The following is a 27,562-nucleotide window of genomic DNA, read 5'->3' as shown; positions in this document are numbered from 1 at the left end:
AAACAAAATGGAAGCAATATAGCAACAATTTCAATAAAGACTGTAAAAATGGTCCACATCAAGAGAAAAAAAATAAAGCAATCTTTAAAAGGAAGCAGGGAAAATAGAAGAGTTCTGGGGAATAGGGCAAAAAGATACAGCTCATGGATTATTGACCAAAAGCCACATTAAGACTGCATATGTCAGCAGTAAAGGCCTACAAACCATGATAAAAACCAAAATATCCAAATCAAACATATTTAAATTGAATAATGAAGTTTAAGAGGGAAATAAAATCTATTCAATAATTACAGAGAAATCAAGAAAGTTAATTTTTTTGTCACTGAGCTTGTGACTCTGAAGTTTCATACTTAACTAAACGAGGATCCTTTGATAGAATTTAGTTGAACTTCATTTTGCAATACATTTGCACTTCAGAGATTTTTCAAATGAGGTACGTGCAACACAGACTCCCAAAAGAGAGGTGGTCTCCAAACAAAAATGGATCCCTAGCCAAATCAGTTTTGGAAAAGGGTATATACTACCTGGAAGCTTCCCTGGTGACTCAGTGGTAAAGAACCTGCCTGCCAACACAGGAGACTCAGGTTTGATCCCTGGGTTGGGAAGATCCCCTGAAGGAAATGGCACCCCACTCCAGTATTCTTGCCTGGGAAATCCCACGGACAGAGGAGCCTAGTGGGCTACAATCCATGGGGTCACATGACTGAGCAACTAAAGAACAATTAATACACTACATACCCATCTTGAATATTCTGAATTATGTGTTGGCTTTACAAAAGCTCTGAGAAGTCTTAGAGTAAGGAAATGTACCTAACTTTGTTTAACCCAGTACTTCTCGATATATTTGATGAGGAATTTTTTTTGACTGAGATATCATGCTTTTCACTCTAGGAATTGCTGGTGAAGAGAGGTGCAGGTGAGAATGGATGATAATGACATTGGTCTGGTGACCCAAGAGAAAAATAATCAGGTGGGAGATGAGCTGAAGATTGATGCTGGGATGCGGAAAATACCATGGCTGGGCATGGAAATGCTCCTTTGCCAAACGACCCCATATATCTTGGAAATTGGCTGAATTTTTTCTAATATTCTTTCAAGGTCCTTGCTGAGTCACTCCCATAAATGATGGATCTTAATGGTTCTGAATATCTCTAAAGCCGGCGTGTCTGACCATCTCCCTTTTTTTAAGTTTGTGATTCACTCCACTCCAGCAGGCAGGACCAGGGAGAACAGGCAGAGTTTCACTTTCCAATCATAAAAGCACATCTCAAAGCTAGCACGCAACCAGAATTTCATATCAGAGATTTAACTGGCCATCTCTTCAGAGACCCTGAGAACATCTCATTTCCAGGTCCTTTCTGGACTGTCTTTAAAGGGCTGTACTCATTATGGTAGAGTTGCTGTGATTAAAAGAGATACCTGAAGGCTTCAGGTAAAAAAAAAAAAAAAAAAAAAAAGACTTTTGAGTCAGACAGATCAGGCTGAATTCAAATCCCAACTCTGCCTTTTCCTGGCATTGTGATCTTAGGGACTCTCTCCACATTTAAGTTTCCTCATCTGAGAACGAGGATGGTGCTATACCCATTATATCATATCTATTCAGGTTTGTTGTAACATTCAGAGGAAGTGGTGCATGGGTGGATGGGAGTTGATACAGGATAAGGTCACTGTACCATATCTAAGGCGGTACAGTGATCGTAGCTATGTCAACCAATCACCATGAGAATATCTTTGGGACCATCCCCATCTCTGTATCTATTCAAAGGGGGGGAAAGTACTAAAAAGTGCTCAGTACCTGATTACTTGGGTGCGCTGCTGGGTGTAAGGGGTGATGACCTTGAGAAGCAGTTCCATTGCTCCGTTAATTCCCAACATGGCTCCTGTTGTGACTGAGAAAAACAAAAGCACAGTAGTTATTGACCCATCTGAACCAAGCATTATTTTCAGCATCACAGATTGAGCCTAAAAGAAAGATGAGGTCCATTGCCTTTCCTGCCAAAGGCAACTCTAAGTTGAGAAAGTCTATGGTCTTTCATCCCTGGCTTGGAAGTTAAAGATACCTGAAAAGCACTCATTATCTTCCCGTCCTATCTTTTTCTCAAAGGTTGCCAAAGCCACGAAATTACGTTTTTCATTTTCCGGTGGCCCATTGCCCTACACCATTGTATTCGAGGGCGGGCGGTATAGTCACTTTACAATGTTGTGTTGGTTTCTACCGTACAGCAAAGTGAATCAGCCACACGTATACATATATCCCCTCTTCCTTGGATTTCCTTCCCATCTAGGTTATCCCAGAGTATTGAGTAGAGTTCCCTGTGCCGTACTGTCACTTTTCACTAGTTATCTGTCTTGTACATAGTAGTGTATATATGCCAATCCAAATCTCCCAGTCCATCCCACCCCTTTTCCTTCTTGGTATCCAGACTGAAGCAAGTCAAAATGAGAAAAAACAAATATTGTGTATTAATGCATATATGTGGAATCCATTGTATTTTTAATCAGAATAGTCAAGGTAATTGCTGAGGAGCAGATTTCTCTTTAAGTAGACCTTTGGCTTTCTGGCAACTTCAGGTCAAGCTGTTTCACCCACTACCAACTTCCCAGATGATACATACATGCATGCACACACATGCATGCACACACAGACAAAATGACATTCACACGTGCATGCGCACACACACACACAGCCAGCATCTTAAGAAACACTTTCTTGGGTACATTTTACTGTTTGGAGAATTTACAATGAAGAAAAGTCACAAGTGGATGGGTTAAGGGTGAGTACAACTTGGATTCACTTCTTTAAAACTTTAAGGAACAACTTAATAAAAAAGATAGCACCCTTTCTGTTCCATGCCAAATCCAAATTCTCCTACTTTGGCATTCGGATCTCCCAACACTGAGGCTATGGCTTGACTATGCTTCTATCCATTAGTTGGTCCTTCTCAGAGGTAATTACCAGAAATCTTTGTCTTTTTGTCCAAGTGGATGGTTAGAGAAACATAGTGAGAGATCTGAATAACAGAAAGAGACTCAAAGGGGTATCTGGTCAACCTGGCAGCTTCAGGTAAGTATTTTGGATACAAAATCTCTGGATGCCACTCTCATCTCCAATGATGCTCCAGCTTCTCCACAATATCCCCAGCACCCCACTCCACTCAGCTCACTTTAGGAAGAGCTCTGGTCACATCAAAAAATAAGAGGAATCCACAGGATACAAAATGGAATCAGTTTGGCTGGGGGCAAAATGTTCAATTAGGAGAAGGAAAGAAGGTTATCTTCCAAGGTGTGACTTTTTTTTTTTCCCTTTACCGCACTGTTCTTGTGAAACAGAGCAGGATCCTATGGTCCTTGCCACCCACCCCCCTCCCCACACACACACTCTTCTGTCTATAGAAAAACTTTAACCAAAGAAAAAATTTAATCAGAAATGTGAGAAAATGCAGCAGCAAAGTCAAGCTATCAAAGGAAACCAAATAATAATAGTTCAGTCAATAAGCAAAGTCAAGGATTTTTCATTCCTTCTCAAGAGCTAGTAATAATATACTGAGTCATATCCTGTAAGCTATCTTGTAGATACTGAAATTCCCACCAGGTGGAAGAAGTTAAGTACATGATGAGCAGACTGTAGCCATGACATAAGCTGCCACAATTCCCAGAGTTGGCCTCAAAGAAATGGAAACAAACTGAACCTGGAACTAAAGAGTAACTGTACTTAAAACCATCAAGATGACCCTGATGGGACCACTGATGACCAGTTTCAAGGTGGCCGTTAGAGCCAACCGTGCTGCTTCTGCATGTAGTCCCCTCCCTCAGCCTATAAAAGCTCTTGACCCCTGACTGTTGGTGTGGGAGGTGTGGAGGAGGGCACGGAGTCGATCGTTGGACTGGCATCTACCCTCCCCGTCTGGTTGCCAGCATCCAAAATAAAGCAAACTTTCCTTTCCCCCAACCTGGTTTCTTTAAGGGCTTTTGAGTGGCAAGAAGCTGGACCCCATTTTCAGTAACATACTAAAACCTAGGACTGCCTTGTGCTTTGGGCCAGCTTTGTTCCAGGAAATATGAATGGTAGCAAGGGGGTCATGGAGAAGCAAAGAGGGAGAATCAAGGGAGGCTTATCCTGGCTTGCTCCAAGCCTCAGGAAAGGATAAAAAATGGAAAACTGGAGTCTCTAATATAGTTCATCCCAGTATAATCCACCAGAGAGAGACTGAGGCTGATGTCTTAGTTACCACGAGAAGTGTGTATTCCTGGAACATCCCCTGTGCATCCATTCCTCCTGAGGCTAGTACAGGCAGTCACTGCCTGGATCAAAATTCAAGAATTTGGCATCCAAGTTCTGTCCATCAATCTTCCACTCCCATGGCTACCCAGTCTTTACTTCTAAGTTGGGAAAACATGCTGGAGTAAACTCCTGGCAAATAATTCAGCAAAACTCTAGTATTAAGTACAGTTAGGGAGGAAATAGTTTTAAGAGCGTGAATTCTAGCATGGAAGGCTTTCAACTTGGAATTGAGAGAGAATAACAATAAAAAATCCTCACTAATTTCTTCCATGCTGGATGACTGCCCAAGGTTAGACCTCTGGCAGGTCTATAAACATCCCCATTGGCCAAGTGAAAGCTGGTGAAGGGTTTGCTGGCTGTCAGAGAGCCATTCTGGTTCCAGCCAACTTCTTTTGCAGATAGGAACTATTTAGAAAACTTGCTGGAACATTCGATAGTGGCTAACAATTCACCCAAGAGACAGCAATCCATGGGCTTCATGAACTCTGCTTGCCTCTCGTTAGTAAAGTTAATGTGTAGAGACTGATCATATATTTTTTAAATATCTTATGAAATAGTTTGTACAATAAATGTTGTCTTGGAATAGGGGACAAATGGCCACTTCTTCATATCCATAGGCAAATCTCCGCATTTTTCAGAGCTCCCTGCTGAAGGAATTCTTCAAGATCTCTATAATCAATGTATATAATGAGAGTAGGCTATTCATTTTAACTATTCTTTACAACAGTGGTCCCCAAACTTTTCAGCACCAGGTAGCAATTTTGTGGAAGATAATTTTTCTACAGACTGGAGTGGGGGATGCTTTGGGGATGATTCAAGTGCATTACATTTATTGTGCCCTTTATTTCTATTATTATTACATCAGCTCCACCTCAGATCATCAGGCATTAGATCCCAGAGGTTGGGAACCCCTGCTACAAAACCAAAATAAGATATCTCAAATCTCATGCTGCTGGCAAGCTCAAAATGGGAATGGCATACCTTCTGCCTACTTATCAATAAGAGTTGTCCTTTATGCAAAGCCACAGCCTCTCACTTAGAATTTCCTTTTTTTAGACATTGATTTGGATATATTCTTTTAACCTCTCTGAAATATTGTCTGATTATCTAGTCAATATATATGAGTGTGAATGGAGATTCTGTCTGTGAACATGGAGTCAAGCGTCTATCTGATTTTTCCCTAGAAATACTGTCTTTTGATGGGCCCTCCATGCTTATTCACTTCCAAGGTGTTTCAATGGTAAGATGAGGGTTCAATCCCTGGATCAGGAAGATCTTCTGGAGTAGGAAATAGCAATGCACTCTGGTATTCTTGCCTGGAGAATTCCATGGACAGAGGAGCCTGGTGGATCACAGCCCAAAGAGTCGGACATAACTGAGTGACTGAGCACACACACAAGTACATACACGCACACACCATGCTTATTCATGAAATTAACCAATAAAACATGTCCCTACTATTTTGGTAGTTCTGAGGCTAGTTACAGAAAAGGTCACCTATTAATTCCCTGTATGGGCATGCTTCCTATTATCTCATAGGACCGAGGGAAAAGAGGAAAGCAGAGAAGCAAAACACTTACTTAGCAACTGTTATGTGATGAGCTTACCCGCGAACATGATCTTACTCACCCATCCACCAAGTCTATGAGGTCTTATTACAACTCTGACTTTACAAAGGAAGAAACTGAGGTTAAACAAGTTAAGTGCCCATGTCATATGACCCTTAAGAAATGAAATCAGAGTCAAGCTCAGGTCTTCTTGGCTCTAAGCTCACGTTCTTTCCTCTAGAGAGTATTATATCTAAATAATTGCCACTTTTCTTTCTGCAGGAAAGGAGCTTAGAAAAGAGAAATAAAAGTCTATGTTCATTATACTGAAATAGGTGGTACAGAATATAATCTATTAATAAGAACTGTCTCTGTGTGGAGAGTAGAATAAACATGACTTTTGCAGTTAGAAACTCAGCCCTCATGACTTATCTGTATAAACTCAAGCAATTTCTTCACTCTCCTAAGCTTCCTTTTCTTCTTCTTAGCTATCAAACGCTAAGTCTACATACAGGATTGTTAACAATACTCAGAAATAATCCAAATTAGGAGATGGCAAATAACATCAACACTTCTACTATGATATATCAAATTACCTGAAGGACCATTTTAAGACACATTGGGAGATAAACTTGGGTAAAGGATGTCATGATGCATGCGTGACTTCAGGGACACAGTGGAGAGATTTGTGATGTGAGGGCTGCTCTTGACAGCTGTAACACATTGCACTGTGCCTTGGATGTAAGGACTCAATAAAGTCTGCTTTCCCCTGGAATAGGTTTTTTTCACCTTGTAGTACTGACAGAGAAATGTAGAGTGCTAAAACAAGTAGCTCCCAAGGGAAAACATTATGGACCTCTCATTTCAAGAACTGATTCAAGAGTTCTCCATGGACACTGACGTAGAGAACACATTTATGACACGGGGTGGGGGTACGGGGGGAGGAGAGGGTGGCATGTACGGAGAGAGTAACATAGAAACATACATCGTCATATGTAAAATAGATAGCCAATGGGAATTTGCTGTATGTCTCAGGGAACTCAAACCAGGGCTCTGAAACAGCCTAGAGGGGTGGGATGGGGAGGGAGGTGGGAGGGAGGTTCAAGAGGGAGGGGACATATTGTATACCTATGACTTATTCATGCTGATGTTTGGCAGAAACCAACACAATACTGTAAAGCAATTATCCTTCAATTAAAAATAAATAAAAGAAAAAAAAAAAGAGTTTTCCACAGCTGAGGAGGAGACAAAGAAATAGCTTCTCACCTCTACAGTCTCTAGAATGTGAGGATCCTCATGGTTTATTTATCTTGTTGGGATTACATCTGTCCTCCACCAAAGCCCTCCTTCCAACCATACTCCCAAACGGTTTCCAGGTGCTCCAGTCCAGATCTGGAAGCCCTCCAGAGAGCCACAGTTGAGTTGCTTACCACTAGAGGCGAACACACGCAGAGCCCAGAGACAGTGGAGGAGGTTCTGGCTGTGGCATAGGTTTTTCCTGGCCAGAATCAATGTCACATCAAGTGCTTCCAATTCCAGTGCCTTCTGTCCAAACTTTTTATCTGTGAACACATATCAATCCATCTTTGTTGTGTTGCACATTAATTCTGACAGTTGTATACTACGTGGGGGAGAGGACAGCAAAGACGGTGGAGGGAAGAGGATTGTCATGGAAATGACACTTTTCAGATCTAGTAGAAAATGCTAATAAATATGTCTCCATTAGAACCAGATGGCTCCAAAGAGCCCATCAAGGGTACTCATACGGTCCATTATTCTTCAAGTATTATTTACATGTGCCTTGTGGGTTGTATGACTCTTATCCCCTGTATGTAAGAATGCTTCTGGTTGTTCTCAAACATGAGCTAGATGTTAGTTGGGTATAAATTTATTTCTCTAAGACAGTTTTAGAATCAAGGATACTTAAGCGACATAACTTGGGCTTCCCTGGTGGCTCAGTGGTGAAGAATCTGCCTGCATTGCAGGAGATGTGAGTTTGAGCCCCAGGTTGGGAAGATTCCCTGGAGAAGGAAATGGCAACCCACTCCAGTATTATTGCCTGGAGAATCCCCAAAGACAGAGGAGCCTGGCAGGCTACAGTCCAGTGAGTTGCAAAGAGTCAGACACAACTTAGCAACTAAACAACAAGTTACATAAATTCAAATGTAGTGTGTGGACCTTGATTTGATCATTCCCTGAGCATGTCTGTAAAAGGCACGCTGAGAACATTTTAGAGAAACTAGAATGAATATAAATATGCATGTCTTGTTAATTTGCTAGATTTGTGATTCTGGTATTGTGATTATATAAGAAAATGTCTCTCTTCAAAAAATTCACTCAAAAGTGTGTAGGAGTAAAATGCTATCTCTAATTTTCCTTAGAATATTTCAAACAAACATAAATAGATTAAGGAAATATGATAAAATGTTAACAATGGTTTGATCTGAGGGATAAGTAAAGAAGAGGTCATCATTCTATATGATAGAGGACTTTAAAATAAAAGGTGAAAACATAATTTCAGAAAATATAATTTTCTCCCCAGATTTCTTGAAAATATTGATCAAAATAAACCTGATATTCAGACTTGTGGGTGAGTCATTATTATTTTAATAATAGTGAATAAGCATAAGAAATAAATAGAAAGTACTTTTTATTCTATGCACTTGGTTTTCACAGGATAACAAATGACTATGCCACCTGTCACATTTATCTCTGTGCTTTCCCAAGTGCAATGCCCAAGCCACGTTTATGTTAGCAAGAACACGGTCACTATCAGATTCATCACAGGGAGAAATGAGTAAAACAGGTAACATCCTAAACCTCAGTTACCAATATTTATCTCTGGACCAAAGGACACCAGCAAAGAGACTGTGACTGAACTCATATGACCCATTCCCTTTATCAGAAAAGAAAGATATCCGTTCATGAGCAGCCAATCTCATTGCTGTTCTGTTCAGCTCAGCCCCTGACAGCTTGAATGCTAACATCTAGGATTACAGTCTTTGATGGCAGAAGGTGTGGTGATGTAATTATGGCAATGGTAATATCGGGGTCTATAACTTGAAAATCACTTCTCTGGTTCATCTCTTTCTCCTATAAAACCTACATGACTCTTATTTGCCAAGCCTCTGACCCTACATGCTAAGCAGGTGACGTACAACCTTGCTTAATCCTTACAGCAAATGACCCAAGAATTATATACTGAGACCCATTTTGTCGATGAGAGCCCAATGGTAACTTGCCCAAGGTCACATTGCTAATAAGCATCAAGCCAGGGATTCCCTGGTGGCTTTGACGGTAAAGAATCCACTTCAAATGCAGGAGATCCAGGTTCAATCCCTGGATCGGAAAGACTCCCAGGAGAAGAGAGTGGCAACTCACTCCAGTATTCTTTCCTGGAGGATTCCATGAACAGAGGAACCTGGCGGGCTACAGCCCAAGGGGTGACAAGAGCCAGACCCAACTAACGACTAACACTTTCACTTTCAAGCCTAAAACCCAAGTCTGAGTCCCCAGCCTCTGCTATTTAGGGTGTATATCATGTTTCTTCTGTCTTCCTGGAGTTCACTTAGCCCACTCTTTGTTTCATTGACTTCTTCTCATCCTTCAAGATTAGGCTCAAATGTCACCTCTCTCTGTCAACACCATCTTAGAGGAACATCACCCTTTCTTTTCCTTCCAGTTACTACCTAGTTATTTATCACCATCTGCTATTATCTAGCTAATTATGTACTTCCTGCCCTTCCCCACTTGAATGTAATTCCCACAAGAGCAGACCCCCTTATCTGTCTTGGTGACAGTGGCATTCCCATGGGCCTAGAACAGTGCACAGCCCTGGGAGATACGCAGTCAATATCTGCTGAGTGATCAGTGGGTGATTTCTATGTGTTTTGTCTGGAACGTGACCCTGCAGGAGCTGGCTGATGCCTGGGTCTCAGTCATTGTTTGCGAAATGTTGAAGGGACTCAAAGCAGAATTCGAAGCATTGAAAGGAAGGAGTACCCCCAGAGCCCTGTGCCCTCAGCGGCTGCTGCCTTCACAACATTCAGAGGAACTGCGCTTCTTGATTGTGGTCTGCGTAAAGTGTTCATGTTAGTTGCTCAGTCATGTCTGACTCTTTGTGACCCCACAGACTGTAGCCCGCCAGGCTCCTCCGTCCACGGAATTCTCTAGGCGAGAATACTGGAGTGGGTAGCCATTCCCTTCTCCAGGGGATCTTCCCGACCCACAGATGGAAGCCGTCTCCTGCATTGCAGCCAGATTCTTTACCATCTGAGCCACCAGGGAAGAAGCCCTGTGGTCTAAGACTGCACACAATTAGAGCTTAACTGTTATGACTAATTTGTAACATTTGCATGCAGCCTGGGTGCCCAGGCTTTTTCAACTGTGCTCCAAAGGGTCCTAGGGTTTTAGGGAGGTGTTTCAGGGTCTTCCATGTGAAAAGAGAAATGGATGTGAAGCATAAGTGGGAAGAATTCTAAACCCCCATCTTCTCTTCAACCAGGGAAGCACCACTTCTACATGACTTATTTGGGTTTCTCTAGTAGCTCAGTTGGTAAAGAATCTGCCTGCAGCGCAGGAGACCGGGGTTCAATCCCCGGGTTGGGAAGATCCCCTGGAGGAAGAAATGGAAAACCACTTCAGTATCCTTGCCTGGAAAATCCCATAGACAGAGGACCCTGGTGGGCTGCAGTCCATGGGGTCACAAAGAGTTGAGCACGACTGAGCGACTAACATTATACACTCTATCACTAGTGAGCTGAAAACTGTCCTTCCAGCAAAGAGGGGTGGGGTGAATTGGGAGATTGAGATTAATGTATATATGCTATCGATGCTAGGTATAAAATAGATTAGAATGAGAACCTACTGTACAGCACAGGGAACTCTACTCAGTGCTCTGTGGTGACCTAAATGGGAAGGAAAGCCAAAAAAAAAGGCAATATATGTATACATATAGCTAATTCACTTTGCTACTGAGTAGAAACTAACACAACATTGTAAAGCAACTATATTCTAATAAAAAATTGTTTTAAGCAATGCCTTAGTCATGTCCAACTACCCCATGGACTGTAGTCCACCAGGCTCCTCTGTCCATGGAATTCTCTAGGCAAGAATACTGGAGCAGGTTGCCATTTCCTTCTTCAGGGGATCTTCTCAACCCAGGGATTGAACACCAATATCCTGGATTGCAGGCAGATTCTTTACTGCCTGAGGCACCAGGGAAGTCCTTGATAAACTTAACAAATGAATTTTTTAAAAATTAATGAAAAAAAAAAAACTGGCTCCCCAAAAGTCATGTCTGCCTGGAACCTCAGAATGTTATGTTATTTGGAAACAGTCTCTGCAGACTTAATTACTTAAGTAAGGTCGTACATATTTGAGTATGCCCTAAACACAATGAGGATTTAGGGAGGGCTTCTTTGGTGGTCCAGTGGTTAAGAATCCGCCTGCCAATGTGAGAGACGTGGGTTTGATCCCTGCTCTAGGAAGATTCCACACGCCATGGAGCAACTCAGCCCACGCACCACAACTACTGAGCCCGAGCACCTAGAGCCCACGCTCTGCAACAAGAAAGCCACCGCAATGAGAAGCCCATGCGCTGTAACTGCAGAATAGCCCCCTCTTGCTGCAACTAGAGAAAAAAACCTGCACAGCACAAAGACCCAGTGCAGCCAAAAATAAATAAATAAAGTTTAAAAATAAAGTGATTGAAAACCTCCTTGGAATATCTCCCCTCCGTCCTCCACACGTCTCATGCCCCAGGTAGTCCACTCCTGCTCTGGGTCCAGTCCTGAGCCCCCAGGTACCTGGGATGTGCTCGCCTGTGGGGCGGGTCCTGCCATCATCACCGAGGTGTCTAGACCTGCTTCCTCTCTGTTCTCCCATAAAAGCTTCCCCAATCGTTCCCATGATAACAACCCCAGATACCCTTCCAGCCATCCTTGGGTCTGGGGGCGTGGGTACCTCGGAGGCCAACTTTGGCCAGCAGCCGGAAGAGTGGCAGGAGGATGACGTAGTCTGGAGAGGCCGTCCTGGCCGTGTCCACCAGGGTCTGCAGAAGGGCTTCACTCCCACCCTTGCTGATCATGTATCGGATCCTCCGGTCTGTGCCTGAGGGGGCGAGCAGAGGGGCCCTGAGTCTCACATAACTACCCTCCTGTCCTTGGAGCAGGAAGCAGATCTCACAGCTAGAGACTGAGCAAGCGTTGATTCATCTCATCTCAGAGACAGTAAGTGTGGAGTTCATGAAGCATCTTGTGTAAAGTTGTGCTATTAGGTAAGGGGCCAGGGGTAGGGGTGACGGGTGAGAAATGGAGAAATAATGAAATATTTGAGAACTTGCAGCAGGTATAATAAACGGAGCCTAAACTCTACTTTCCTAAGACTCTATGAAGTCAGTGTATGTGGGTACTTGTGTTGCATGTATTTGTTGATGTTTAGTCACTAAGTTGTGTCCAACTCTTTGCGACCTCATGGACTATAGCCCGCGAGGCTGCTCTGCCTGTGGGGATTCTCCATGCAAGAATACTGGAGTGGGTTGCCATTTCCTTCTCCAGAACATCTTCCCGACCCAGGAATCAAACTCATGTCTCATGCGTCTCCTGCATTGGCAGAAAGATTGTTTATGACTGAGAAACCTGGGAAGCCCTGTTATCACATGTAAAGAAATATGCATGTAGGCTGATGTACAAAGTTATGACCAAGCTAGACAGTATATTAAAAAGCAGAGACATTACTTCGCCAACAAAGGTCTATCTAATCAAGGCTATGGTTTTTCCAGTAGTCATGTATGGATGTGAGAGTTGGACTGTAAAGAAAGCTGAGCACCGAAGAATTGATGCTTTTGAACTGTGGTGTTGGAAAAGACTCTTGAAAGTCCCTTGGACTGCAAGGAGATCCAACCAGTCCATCCTAAAGGAAATCAGTCCTGAGTGTTCATTGGATGGACTGTTGTTGAAGCTGAAACTCCAATACTTTGGCTGCCTGATGTGGAGAGCTGATTCATTTGCAAAGACCCTGATGCTGGGAAAGATTGAGGGCTAGAGGAGAAGGGAACGAGAGAGCATGAGATGGTTGGATGGCATCACCGACTCAATGGACATGGGTTTGGGTGGACTCCGGGAGTTGGTGATGGAGAGGGAGGCCTGGTGTGCTGCGGTTCATGGGGTTGCAGAGTCGGACACGTCTGAGCAATTGAACTGAACTGATAATCATATACTTGAATAAAGTGAGAATATCAGTATCCCTCAGCTATTAGGTTTAAATCATCTCTTAATAGAAGAAAGTTTAGTTTGATAGCTTATCTAGAATAATTTCATGGGTGGTATTAATGATTATTTTGTGCTGGCCTTCAGTAACTGATGTGAGGGACATATGGAAACAAGCAGAGTAATCCTTTGAGAAACAAACACCTAATAATATACCTAGGGAGTTTTGAAGAAGGTCTGGACTAAGGTAAAATATGTTGGTCTTTCTACCTTAGAGTAGTTTTAAAGAAGGACCTCCCCCATCTTACCCCAGGATAAGCCAAAAGGCAGTGGTTATGTTTCATCTTGGAAGGGGACTCACATGATTCTCCATGCTCTTGAACCAAGGTGGTCAACAGGGTAGGAGATTATAATCAAAGAAGACTCTCTGATTTTTCATCCTCTACTAAAGGGGCAATAATCAGTACCTATTTCAGAAAGAGAACTCTGTGGTTTCATTCTAAGAGTTCCAGACACCACTGGACAAACCGAAGTCAGAACTATCCCAGAGAACAAATGGGCTTCACCTCCAGAGGGTACCTGATGCAGAAGAAGAGGTGTCACCCTGCCACTGGAGCGCAGCACAGCCTGAGGGTAAACCTTGATACGAGTGGACCCTTCCTTCTGAAACTGTAACCTGAGGGTCTGGGGCTTTGGACCGACGTTCACTGTGGTATTTCTGTTTGGTACGAATATGTCTTTCTAATGCAACATGGCTGGCTTCATAGAAGTGAAAGCTAAGTGAATGCTGGAATGCTCAAGAAGCTGTGTTTTCCAAGAACTTCAGGTGGAAAAGAGCTGATAGAAGTGGGACCCAGTTGACTCAGTTGATGCCACCGTAGTGACTTCTGTCCATTTATCCCTCAAAATATAATGGCTGACCACACTGCTAAGTCTAGCTCCTGCCTCGTCTTCCTGTCTCCACTTGACTTAAGTGAGAGAGCTGCCGACACCTGGCTCTCTAAATGGGCCATGATGAGGGAAGAGGGGGAGGTGAGAGGTCAAACCATTGAGGGCTGGAGGTCCTTGGCCCCAGAGATGAGATGTCACAGAATAGCCACCCAGAGTCTAAATCCCTCCTAAATTTGGGCCACTGTAGGGCGGGTGACATGATTGAAAAGCCCAAAGGACATCCATCTTATGGTGACTTTGTCTCGCACAGAAAACTTAGAGCAAACCCCAGGCCACATAGTCTCTTGGGAGACATGGCATCTGCACGCCCCCACGTCCGCCACAGGAGGAGTGAGGTCATGACCTACTCACCAACCGAAAGCAGATCTCCGAGGAGCCGGAGGATGGCCAGGATGGACTCCCGGTCTGAGGAGCTCTGCAATGAAAGCAGATAGCCATCTTTAAGAAGAAAGGTGAGGATATAGCCAACTATGGAGAACCATATGGAGGTTTCTTGAAAAACTAAAAGTAGAACTACCATAAAACCCAGAAATCCCACTCCTGGGCATATATCCAGAAAAGATGAAAACCCTAATTTGAAACAATAAATGCATCCCAATGTTCATTGCAGCACTATTTATAAAAGACAAGACACAGAAGCAACCTAAATGTCCATTGACAGATGAATCGCTAAATAAGATGTGGTGCATGCCTGCATGCTCAGCCGCTTCAGTCGTGTCTGACTCTTTGCAACCCTATGGACTTTAGTCTGCCAGGCTTCTCTGTCCATAGGATTCTCCAGGCAATATACTGGAATGGGTTGCTATGCCCTCCTCCAAGGGATTTTCCTGACCCAGGTGTCAAACCTGCATCTCCCAAGTTGCCTACGTTGCAGGCAGATTCTTTACCACTCAGCCACAGGGGAAGACCAAAGAAGATGTGACACATATATACAATGGAATATCACTCAAGCATTAAAAATAAAGAAATAATGACATTTGTAGCAACATGGTGGATCTAGAGATTGTCATACCAAGCGAAATATATCAGAGAAAGACAAATACCATATGATATCACTTACATGTAGAATCTTTTAAAATGATACAAATAAACTTATTGACAAAACAGAAACAGAGTCACAGATATAGAAAACAAACTCATGGTTACCAAAGGGGAAAGGTGGGTGGCGGGGAGATAAATTGGGAGTTTGGGATTGACATATACATACCACTATATATAAAACAGGTAATCAACAAGGACCTACTGTATAGCACAGGGAACTCTACTCAATATTCTCTAATAAGCTAAATGGGAAAATAATTTGAAAAAGAATAGATGCATGTGTATATGTAACTGAATCACTTTGCCGTATACCTGAAACTAACACAACATTATAAATCAACTATGCATGCTAAATAGCTTCAGCCACGTCTGACTCTATGCAACTCTATGGACTATAACTCACTAGGTTCCTCCGTCCATGGGATTCTCCAGGCAAGAATACTGGAGTGGGTTGCCATTCCCTCCTCTAGGGGATCTTCCCTGCCCAGGGATCAAACCCACATCTCTTAAATCTCCTACATTGGCAGTTGGGTTCTTTACCACTAGCACCACCTGGTAAGCCCATACATCAAGTATACTCTAATAGAAAATAAAAATTTTAAAAGGAAAGAAGGCAGAAGAAGGGAGGTGGCATGGTCAAGGGTATGCATGGGAATGGCAGCTTCCTTCTGCCGAGAAGGACTTTCTACAATAAGGAATGGCTGAAGGGAGACTCCCATGGTGGTCTGGTGGTTAAGAATTCACCTTCCAATGCCAGGGACTCGAATTAGATTCCTGGTCTGGAAACTAAGATCCCACATGCCTCAGGGCAACTAAGCCCATGCACAAGTAGAGAGAGGACCACCTGCCACAATTAAGACCCACAGCCAAATAAATAAATATTTTTTAAAAAACAAATCGTTGCATGGTTGCTCCTTAAATAAAAACTGAAAAGGACTCACTGAGTGAAGCATCTCAGGGGCTCTATCTCCATATTTAGCCTTCAGAAACTGGCAACATCAGCAAAATGGGCAAAAGAAAACACTGATAGTTCAGGCAGAAAGGGCAAATGAAAAGGGGCTTTGTGGGCCAAGGTAGCAAAGCCTTTGCTAATTTCAGGAGGCTTAGATTATTGTTCAATCCAGGACAGAGAGCAGAAACAGAAATCCACTAACATGTTCACATGGAAAGACTTCCCTGACTCACAAAGATGAAGTGTTGTTTTCTTAAGAGACACCTGGGGTAGCAACAAATCTCATGACATAGCTCTGTGGGGTATTTGCAATCCTTGACACGCTCCCCTTTGTTACACGGGAGAGAACACCGAGACTCAGAGGGAGGGAGGGCTTAATCAAGACCTCTGTGGTGATCCACAATGCCAACGCCAGAGTACAGCCCAGGCCAGGCTCCCAACAACCAGGCCAGTGTCATTGCATGGTAATATGTTAATTTTCTAGCTCTCAAGCCCTTCTTTACCTATAAGTTGCAAGTTTGCACCCATAAACAGCACCTCTCCAAAGCCCCCACTCTCCGACCCCTCGTAAGCATCATTCTATTACACTCTCTGTTGCTGCAAGTTCAGCTTTCTTAGATTCCATATATCAGTGGTATCACACGGTATTCATCTTTCTCTGACTTATCTCACTAAACCTAATGCCTTCAAGGTCCATCTGTGTTGCTGCAAATGGCAGGATATTCTTTTTCTCGTGGCTGAATAATATTCCACTGTATGTATATACATCTTCTTTATCCATTCATCTGTTGAGGGACACTTAGGTTGCTTCCATATCTTGGCTGTTATGAAAAATGCTCCAGTGGACACGGGTGTGCAGATGTCTCTTCCAGATACTGCTTTCAAATCTTTTGAATATAAAGCCAGGAGTCTTATCTTATACCACTCACAAAAATTAACTCGAAATAGGTCAAAGACTTAAATCTAGGACTTGAAATCATGAAACTCCCAAAGAAATCACAGGAGAAAAAAAAAAAATCTCTGACATTAGTGTTGGCAATGTTCTCTTTGGTAAGACACCAAAAGAACGTGCAATGAGATTAAAATAAACAAATGAGACTACATTAGACTGAAGAGCTTTTGCACAACCAGGGAAACAATCAACAAAGAAACGTCAACAGAATGGGAGGAAATACTCACACACGATGGGCTTCCCTGGTGGCTCAGCGGTAAAGAATCCACCTGCCAATGCGGGAGACACTGGATCGATCCCTGGGTTGGGAAGATCCCCTGGAGGAGGGCATAGCAACCCACTCCAGTATTCTTACCTGAGAAATCCCATGGACAGAGAAGCCTGGCGGGCTATAGTCCATGAAAGAGTCGGACATGACTTAGTGGCTAAATAACAACAATTAAGATATTTTTTTAAATTTATTGGAGTATAGTTGCTTTACAATGTTGTGTTAGTTTCTGCTGTACAGCAGTGAATTAGCCATGCTGTTAAGTTGCTTCAGTCGTGTCCGACTCTGTGCAATCCCGTAGATGGCTGCCCACCAGGCTCCTCTGTCCCTGGGATTCTCCAGGCAAGAACACTGGAGTGGGTTGCCATTTCCTCCTCCAATGCATGAAAGTGAAAAGTGAAAGTGAAGTCACTCAGTCGTGTCCGACTCTTAGCGACCCCATGGACTGCAGCCTACCAGGCTCCTCCACCGTGGGATTTTCCAGGAAAGAGTACTGGAGTGGGGTGCCATTGACTTCTCCATATACATATATCCTCTCTTTTTTGGATTTCCTTCCCATTTAGGTCACCACTGAACACTGATAAGATACTCTTGTAAAGGTACGCTTTTACACACCAAAAAAGGCAAAAAAAAAAAAGGTCCATTATGGACAAAATGCCCAAACTTAATACTTTAACTCATCTTCCAGGTGTGATGAGACACCTGGGGTTCCCTAGACATTTGAGGTTTATACGCTTACCAAGGAAAAGACTTGGATTTGCTCTGGGAGCTTCTCCACAGGCAGCTGAGCCTAAAGAAGGCAGCCTCAGCATCACTTTTCTGATGCCTCCTATCACAGCTGCCCTGGACGCTAACAGAAGGCATCATTCTTTGAGTCCCCTCCAACAAATGTCATGCACAGCTGTGCTCCGTGTCAGTGTTCCCTGTCCTCTCCCACCCTTTGGTCTCCCAAAATCTGGGAACAAGAACCAAGGATTAGGGAAGCCACTGATATATCATCCCAGGGAATTTGCTAGTCTTCGGTTCTGGTACCAGTTCCATTGTAGGAGAGGTTCCCCCACATCCACAAACAATACTCTGGACACCATCAGGTTGTCCTACAGTTCATCTCCATTCTGACACTATCTACCCAGAGATAACATCAGATCCCAGAGGCTGAGGGGTCAGTCCTACAAGATCGCCCACCCCCACTTCAGACTCCAGTGGCAAGTCCAGGTTGTGACCCCTCCTTCTGGCCAACATATTTGTTATAAATCAGGGGTTCCAGTGAGCTCCTCTAATTCAGGGTGTCAATCACAAATCGAGGTTGTTAATCTGTCCTTCCAGTTCACTGGCTATAAATTAAAGATTCCCATAACCGACCTCCTCCTTGGGTGTGATTAATTTGTTAAATCCTCTCCCCGAACTCAGAGAAACATTTCACTTTCTGGATTGCTAGTTTATTGTAAAACAGTATAACTCAGGAACAGCCAGATGTAAGAGATGCCCAGGGCAAGGTCCGGGGGACTGGCACAGAGCTCACATGCCTTCTCCGGAAGCATCACTCTCCCAGCATCTCCACCTGTTCACCAACCTGGAGGCTCTCTAAACTTCATCTCTCAAGTTTCCTGTTTTCTTTCTTTTTTAATTTTGGGGGGAGAGGCACACCAACAGTATGTGGGATCTTAGTGTTCCGAACCTATGCCCTTGCCTTGAAATGTGGAGTCTTAACCCCTGGACTGCCAAGGTAGTTCCCCTATCCTTACATAGTCTATAGATTCAACTTCTGGCTTTTCTACCTTCCCTGGAGGTAAAGGGGACTTGGGGTGTCCTGGGGAGCCAGGAAGTCAGACTGAAAGTCCCAACCCTCCAACCACATGGTCAGTTCTCCTGACAGTCAGCTTTCCATTCATAGATGTGGTCCAAAAGTCAACCCATTAACTTAACAAAAGACAAGTTTATTGCTCTCATCACTGAGGATATTCCAAGGGTTTGGGGAGCTCTGTGCCAGAAACAAGAGGAAGACCAAATATCTATTTTTTACTATAAATCACAAAATATCCAGCCCTTTGAAAATGGACCCAAAGATGGCTGATGGTAAAAAAAAAAACAAAGTCCCTTCTCTGCAATGAATGATGTGTCTGGATCCACCAGCAGAAACCCCCATAACTGCTCTTCTTTCTGAAAAGAGGGAGGGGGATAAGCCATAAAAGCAAGGCTGGGCAATATCGCGTAACTTGGTATAAATGCAGGATTCATCAGTTAACTGTGAATAATGAGCAAAAAGGAAAACAAGAGAGGCAACAGGGTGATGAGAAAGGAGCAAAGAGAAAAGGGAGAGAGGAAAACTAATAAAGTGGAAACTGATTGAAGAGGGATAAAAAGATCCGTGTTTAATTTCCTTTCATTCAATTATTCATGCATTTGTCCCACAAATGCTCCCTGGAAATCATGCATGTTCCAGTCACTGGGCTGGGATACAAACAGATGGGAACACATTCAGCCTTCACAGGGCTCCAGGCCTGGCTGAGACGAACAGCTGGCAAACAGTTAGGACCCAGGATGGTTAAGGACTGTGACAAAGGTAAATGTGGATGCTAGAAGAATTCAGGGACGGGGTGTGTAACCCAGCCAGGTCCATGAGTGATACATCTGGGAAATCGGGCAGAAGCGGGGCAGGAGTGATGCTGAAAGCCCAGCTGCTCTGCACACGGGTGCTGAATCATATCTCAGAGACAAGTTTTGAGTGAAGTAGAAGAGGATAGATTTACTGCTTTGCCAGGCAAAGGGAGACACAGTGAGCTAATGCCCTCAAAACCATGTGTTTCCAACTTTGGGAAGATAGTGAGGAGTTTTATAACCGTTGTTCAAGGAGGCTGTGATCACTCATGGGCATTCTTCTGATGGGCTGACAGTGAGGTAAGCAGGAGTCAGCATCAGCAGCCTTCGGGTCCAACCAGTCTGGGGTCTACATGCTTGTGGGCCACCTGTCATCACCAATCATTAACTTCTCCGACCTGGAGGGGCTTTCAGTATCTGCGTGCATGCTAAGTCACTTAGTTATGTTTGACTCTCTGTGACCCTATGGCCTGTAGCCCACTGTCCATAGGCTCCTCCATTCATGGATTCTCCAAGCAAGAATACTGGAGTGGGTTGTCATTTCCTCCTCCAGGGGATCTTGCTGACTCAGGGATAGAACCCACATCTCTCACATCTCTTGCAGTGGCAGGCAGTTCTTTACCACGAGTGCCACTTGGGAAGCTCTTCAGTATCTGCAAAGAGCTCAAAGATATTGTTGTGTGTATCCCTTGATGGGGTAACAGGGCCTTGCCCCAAGGTGGCTCTTGACTGTTTGTTTCTCCCTGGTCTCGCATCCCCTCCCTTCCCTCATTAACAACTGCTTGAATCTGTCCCTTGGGACTCAGGGAAGGTCATGGAGGATAAATGAAAGCTGTTTCCTGTAATCAAAGAAATGGGAGACACAGTAAGGCCTTGTGCCTGGGAGCCCCACAGGGCCCTGCACCATATCAAGGGGAATGTTCCAGCTGTGTCACAGCCCTACTTACTCAGAGGAAAGCATGACAGAGTGTGGCAACCTTGGAGGATGAAGCTGCTTCCAGGATGAAGCAGATGGTGAAAGGAATTGTGAGTCTGTGGACAAGAACTAGGTCTCACTCATTTCTGCATTCCTGTGTCCTGAGGTGTAATAGATAATCGGTATATTTTATTGGATCCATTTATCCAGCTAAGAGATTGCCCACTTTTAGTTCAATGCCCACTAATGCTCCCTGAGAACAAGCACTCTCTCCTAGGCTTCTGCTGTACCTTCCAGCAGGGAGATAGATCTGGGTGTACAGAATCTACTAAATCACCGCCCCTAAATTGGTTTGACCTGTGGCCAACACAGTTGGCTGCACACACTCCAGTCGTTCTTCTATAATTGCTTCCCAGAAAATCCCATTTGTTTCAAGCCCGGGGCAGCAGCCTGCTGATGAAAGATACATACTCTACTTGTCCCCTCCCTGGGGAATGGGCCACAGTTCACCTCTTCTGTCTTTCTCCTTTTCCAATGGTTGGTTAAGATGTGAGTATGATCCCAGATAGGGGCTTACCCTGCTGTCTCAGCGGCAAAGAACCTGCCTGCAACTGCATGAGAATTTCTGCAATACAAGGGACGTGGGTTCGATCCCTGGGTGGGGAAGATCCCATGGAGCAGGAAACAGCAACCCACTCCAGTATTCTTGCCTGGGAAATCCCTTGGACAGAGGAGTCTCGTGGGCTATAGTCCATGGGGTCAAAAAGAGTCAGACATGATTTAGGGACTAAACCACCACACCACCATGAGGGCAGATCTGGGTAAGGAAACTCAAATAGAAGTCGACTGAGAGATTCCAGAAAAGATTATCCTCCAAGATTTAAAAAGAGAAACCATGAAAAGCAAAAACAAAGCAACAAGACAAACACTCTATTTCCTATTTGGGGCACCGCTGTCCGAGGACACAACCCTGGGTCACTGGTGACGTTGTTAAGCTGTGAACCAACTCTATAAAACCACCGACCTGTAGACTTTCACGGTTGTTCGGTTGCTCGGCTGTGTCCGATCTGCGAGCCCAGGACTGCAGCACGCCAGGTCTCCCTGTCCTTCGTAGACTTTCAGGCACATGAAATGGTAAGCATCCTCACTCATAAAAGCTATTTTCAATCAGGTTGTTTGTCACGAAGAGGGAGAAAAGAACATTTTTACACCTCTGCTTGTCCTCTTCCAAATCATGAGTTAATAAACAGGAAAGAAATTGATTTCACAGACTACGGCCAGCCCCGGAGAATCCTGCCATTCCACCGGTGCTAAGAGACAGTGCAGTCGTACAGATGCTTAGTTCGTAATGTTCTCGCTCAGCTCTGAGCTAGAATGAATCAGCACAATATTGTTTTCCTTTAAGTAAAAATTATGGCTATCAGCGGAGGGAAAAAACACGCCACAAAATCTCCACTGGCATTAATATATGCACTGCTATATTTACCAATAAATATTTTACACTATTTAGAAGAATAACACAAAACCATTATCTCACCCACAGTAATAATAAATGAGCAATTAAAGAAGGCAGGATGCGACATGCCTCCATTTTCCTTTAATGATCCTTTTAAATGAATCATTGAGTAATTCCCTGTTGTTTAAGACTTTCCTATTAAAAAAAAAAAAAAAAAACAGATTTGCCAAGCTTTCTAGTAGAGGCAGGCAGCTGAAAGAACAAACACTGTCTTTCACAGTCTATGGGGTTTTGAACTACAATTTTCTCAAATACTGTTCTGAATTTGTTGCTCACTTGCTTTGAAATATTTGTCTCCCTGTTGCCTTCCTCCTCCTGACTCTCCATGAAGATATAAGACCCTTCACATCGCTCAGCTTCAGGAGTTCCTCTCCATCCACTCCCCCAACCCCAATACCATGTATATTGGCCTCAAAGGACCAGTCACTGTGCCCCAAGCCCATCATAGGCTCCTATGCCTTCAAAGTTTTGCTCACATTGCTTCTACTGATGGAGTATTATTTCTCCTTGTGAAGAACATGAAACCTACTTGTATTTAGCCCATGAAACCTACTTGTATTTAGCCTATGAAACCTACTTGTACTTAGCCCATGAGACCTACCTGTATTTAGCCCAGGAAACCTACTTGTATTTCAATTCCAAGCTCAAGTTCCCTTTCTACAGTTTTTCCGCATTACCTACCTTCCTGGCACTCATTACTCAAAACTGCCACATGTCTGCATACGTTGGGCACCGTACAACTGCCAGGCATGCCATTCGCAAGGACTACCACATAATCAATGCCCTCTAAAGTGGGATGGTGCAGTGGCCCAGCCCGTCCAAGAACAGAATTATTTGCTCTAAATATTTGCTTTCTCACAATCCACTTTGCCCCTCCTTTTATTAGAATTCTAACTAAATCCTGGTTATTTTCTTGCCTCTGTGTTTTGGTTGTCTATTGCAGGGGTAACAAACCACCCTGATGCCTATTGAATTAAAGCAATAGCCTTTACATTTTCTCTCTTGATTTTGTGGACAGGGAATTTGGGCAGGGCTTAACTGGGAGAGTCTTCTACTTCCCAAGGTGTTAACTACGGTCTCTGGGTGGCATTCAGCTGGCAAATGAATGACTGGTCTGGAGGGTCTATGATGGCTTCATTTGTGTGTCTGATACCTTGGCACTGATGGCTTCTGTTTGGCAGGCTGAAGGACTGGGCTCATTGTGGACTATGAACCAGAATGCCTTCATGTGGCCTTTCCAACATGTTAGTCTTAAGCAACTTGGACTTCTTACACGGCGGATCAAGCATCCCAAGAGAACTGAGTAGACGTTGCAAGGCCTCTTTTGGCTTAGCCTCAGTTTAACCATCACCTCTGCCTCATCCTATTGGCCAGTCAGGTTACCGATGATAGCCCAGATTTGAGTGGATGGAATTAATCTCTACCTCTCAACTGGAGGAGTAGAAAAAAATTGAAGCAATTTTTAATCTCCCACACTCTCCTTAGACTTAAGCTCCTCCAGAACAAGTATTTTACCTCATTCCCCATTGGGGTTCTCAGGTTCTAGTGTGGCATCTTACACAAAGTAGGTATTCAGTAAACATTCTGAATGTTATAAAATGGGAAGAGATAGGATGGAAAGGAATAGAATGGAATGGCTTGGGAAGGGATGGGATGAATGGGATAAAATGGAATGGGATATAATGGAATGGAATGAAATGGAAACTTAATATGAAATCTGCCAGAGCCTTGCTATCCTATTCTCTTTGATGACAGGATTTACCTCAAAGCATATTCCAGTGAGAACATCCTTACACAAATTTATGACAAGCTATAAAGATCAACTTTTCTATGAATCCAGCAACCGAACAAACAATTATAGGCTGCCTAGTATCAGTTCAGTTCAGTTCAGTCGCTCAGTCGTGTCCAACTCTTTGCGACCCCATGAATTGCAGCACGCCAGGCCTCCCTGTCCATCACCAACTCCCGGAGTTCACTCAGACTCACATCCATCGAGTCAGTGATGCCATCCAGGATGCCTATTATGGTGCTAGTGGTTAAGAACCCACCTGCCAATGCAAGACACACACACACCCTAGGATCCCCCTGGAGGAAGGCATGGCAACCCACTCTAGTATTCTTGCCTGGAGAAGCCCATGGACAGAGAAGCCTGGCGGGCTACAGTCCATGGGATCACCAAGAGTTGGACACGACTGACGTGATGCAGCATCATGTGCCAAGAACTGTGTTAATAAATAGGGAACATCAATATCACCCCAGCCAATGTGGAGGGAAAAGAAGTATCCCATGCCTCTTTCTGAAATTTTCTCAAGTCTACACCCAACTTTACTGAACAGAGGGGAAAAAAGGCCATCCCAATCCCATTTTCTGTAACACCCCTGATATCACAGAAATAGAGTGCTTACACTCTGCTACTCTGTTCCCACAGATGGAAAGAATAAGCCCATGAAATTTTAATTCTCGATCTCTAGAGAATAAGACAGAACCTCTTCCAAATTCATGAGCCAAGAGCACAGGACACAGCTCATAGCCCAAGAAAACCATATTGCCAAAAATAAATTTGTTCTTCGGTCATGCAGTTTGAACACTCACTAGAAATGGTCCATTGGCTAAAGAAAAGATATTATTAAATTTGGAGCTGGTAATGAGTGATAAAAGAGGGTACTGATCACAAACTTCAATGACTGAAAATGATTATTATACCAGAAATGGTGACCAATAGCTTTCTGTCTTCACACAAGAAGAAACAGGAAGAAGTTGCATAGTTAGAAGTTTAGTTGGGGCAGAAGGAAAAACTTCCTTTCAGGGCTGAGACGAGTTCAAAAGAGGGAGAGTTGTTTTAAATGAGTATGGACTGAAATATCTACGAAAGTGTGAAAGAGTTAGTTGCTCGATCATGTCCAACTCTTTGTGACCCCATGGACTGTAGCCCCAGGGACTGAACACAGGTCTCTGGCATTGCAGGTAGATTCTTTACTGTCTGAGCCACCAGATGGTTATGAAATAGTTTTTATTTATTTATTTATTTAAATTGGAGGATAATTACACATTGTGATGGTTTTTGCCATAAATCAACATGAATCGACCATAGGCATACACGTGTCCCCTCCACCCTGAGCCCCTCACCCACCCACCTCCCTCCCCACCCCATCCCTCCAGGCTGTCACACAGCACTGGCTTTGGGTGCCCTGCTTCATACATCAAACTCCCACTGGTTATTTATTTTACATATAATAATGTATATATGTAGCTTCAGTGCTATTCTTTCAAATCATCCCACCTTCTCCTTAGTTCTAATGAGGTGGATGAACCTAGAACCTACTATATGGAGTGAATTAAATCACAAAGAGAAAGACAAATATCATATACTAACACATATGTATGGAATCTAGAAAGATGGAACCAATGATCCTACATGCAGGGAAACAAAGGAGACACAGATGTAAAGAAATGAGAGTTTTCTCAATATGATAGCTGTTGGGCTGGAAATAGCAAAAAAAAAAAATAAGAAGCTTGCCATAATTACAGAAGCTGGGTGATGTGGTTTTATAATATTAAAAAATAAACATCATTCCAAAATAGAATAAAGTGAAATGGTATGTAATGTTTTCTGTCTTAGGAGGACTCTTGAGAATGAACAAGTCATACAGAGGGCAGTAAGTCCAAAAGAGAAAAACAAATATACTATATTAAATTCATATATGTGGAATCCAGAAAAACTGTGTACATGATCTTATTTGCAAAGCAGAATCATAGACACAGGTGTAGAGAACAAATGTCTGGATGCCCAGGGAGAAAGGAGGGGATGGAAAGAATCGGGAGATTGGGACGGACACATATACACTATTGAGACTATGTATAAAATAGATAACTAGTGGGGATCTACTGTGCAGCACAGGAAACTGTTTAATGCACTGTGGTGACCTGAATGGGAAGGAAGTCCAAAAGGGAGGGACTTACGTACATTTAAGTGTATACATACGTATATATACGTACATGTATCCATATAGCTGATTCACTTTGCTGTGCAGTAGGAACTAACACCGGAGAAGGCAGTGGCACCCACTCCAGTACTCTTGCCTGGAGAATCCCATGGATGGAGGAGCCTGGTGGGCTACAGTCCATGGGGTCACTAAGAGTCGGACACGACTGAGCGACTTCACTTTCACTTTTCACTTTCATGCATTGGAGAAGGAAATGGCAACCCACTCCAGTGTTCTTGCCTAGAGAATCCCAGGGATGGGGGAGCCTGGTGGGCTGCCGTCTGTGGGGTCGCACAGAGTTGGACACAACTGACGCAACTTAGCAGCAGCGGCAGTAGGAACTAACACACCATTGTAAAGCAACTGTACTCCATTTAAAATTAGTTTTTTTTAATTTAAAAATACTTCACTACCAGTAAAAGAATGAACAATCCCACTAGTATCTTTCCTCATAATTCTTGGGCTCGGAATTTGACAAATGCCCTAGTCATATATTGGGTCTTACAAAATTAATTGTTAAGAATACAGTGAAGAGGAACTAAAGGGCCTCTTGATGAAAATGAAAGAGGAGAGTGAAAAAGCTGGCTTGAAACTCAACATTCAAAAAATGAAGATTATGGCATCTAGTCCCATCATTTCATGGCAAATAGGAGGGGAAACAGTGGAAACAGTGACAGACTTTATTTTCTCAGGCTTCAAAATTACTGCAGATGGTAACTGCAGCCATGAAATTAAAAGATGCTTGCTCCTTGGAAGAAAAGCTATGACCAACCTAGACAGCATATTAAAAAGAAGAGACATTACTTTCCCAACAAAGCTATGGCTTTTCCAGTAGTCATGTATGAATGTAAGAGTTGGACCATAAAGAAGGCTAAGCACCAAAGAACTGAAGCTTTTGAACAGCAGTGCTGGAGAAGACTCTTGAGGGTCCCTTGGACTGCAAGGAGATCCAACCAGTCAATCCTAAAGGAAATCAGTCCTGAATATTCATTGGAAGGACTGATGCTGAAGCTGAAGCTCCAATATTTTGGCCACCCAATTTGAAGAACTGACTCATTGGAAAAGACCCTGATGCTGGGAAAGATTGAAGGCAGGAGGAGAAGGGGATGACAGAGAATGAGATGGTTAGATGAGATCACCAACTCAATGGACATAAGTTCAAGCAAGCTCCAGGAAATGACAGACAGGGAAGTCTGGCATGCTGCAGTCCATGGGGTTACAAAAGCAACTGACCAACAACAAAGAATACCAATGTTCTCCCTTCTAAGTAAAGGGACATACATGGTTCAGCCTCTGGTAAAGTTAGAAGGTGGTCTATTTTTTATTTGGCAAATATTGTCAGGTACTT

General features: G+C 43.4%; 1 protein-coding gene across 3 annotated transcripts in view; it reads right to left on the bottom strand.

Moving 5' to 3' along the window:
* AGBL1 (AGBL carboxypeptidase 1) overlaps window positions 1-27,562 on the bottom strand; it is a 926,786-nt gene that overhangs the window by 840,683 nt on the left and 58,541 nt on the right. For 2 of the 3 annotated variants that reach the window (XM_070358226.1, XM_070358228.1), the window contains exons 2-5: window positions 14,340-14,403; window positions 11,794-11,940; window positions 7,260-7,391; window positions 1,796-1,889 (exon numbers count right to left, since the gene is read on the bottom strand). In XM_070358226.1, coding sequence (XP_070214327.1) covers window positions 1,796-1,889; window positions 7,260-7,391; window positions 11,794-11,940; window positions 14,340-14,403 — 437 coding nt within the window. Of the gene's footprint in view, window positions 1-1,795; window positions 1,890-7,259; window positions 7,392-11,793; window positions 11,941-14,339; window positions 14,404-21,739; window positions 21,878-27,562 lie in introns of those variants that run through there. The other variant, XM_070358227.1, reaches the window with a different exon arrangement.

This window comes from Bos mutus, chromosome 21, assembly GCF_027580195.1.
Source record: "Bos mutus isolate GX-2022 chromosome 21, NWIPB_WYAK_1.1, whole genome shotgun sequence".
In the NCBI taxonomy this organism is placed as follows: domain Eukaryota; kingdom Metazoa; phylum Chordata; class Mammalia; order Artiodactyla; family Bovidae; genus Bos; species Bos mutus.
Note: the sequence above shows the minus strand (reverse complement) of the source record. Positions and strands in the feature narration are given on the sequence as shown.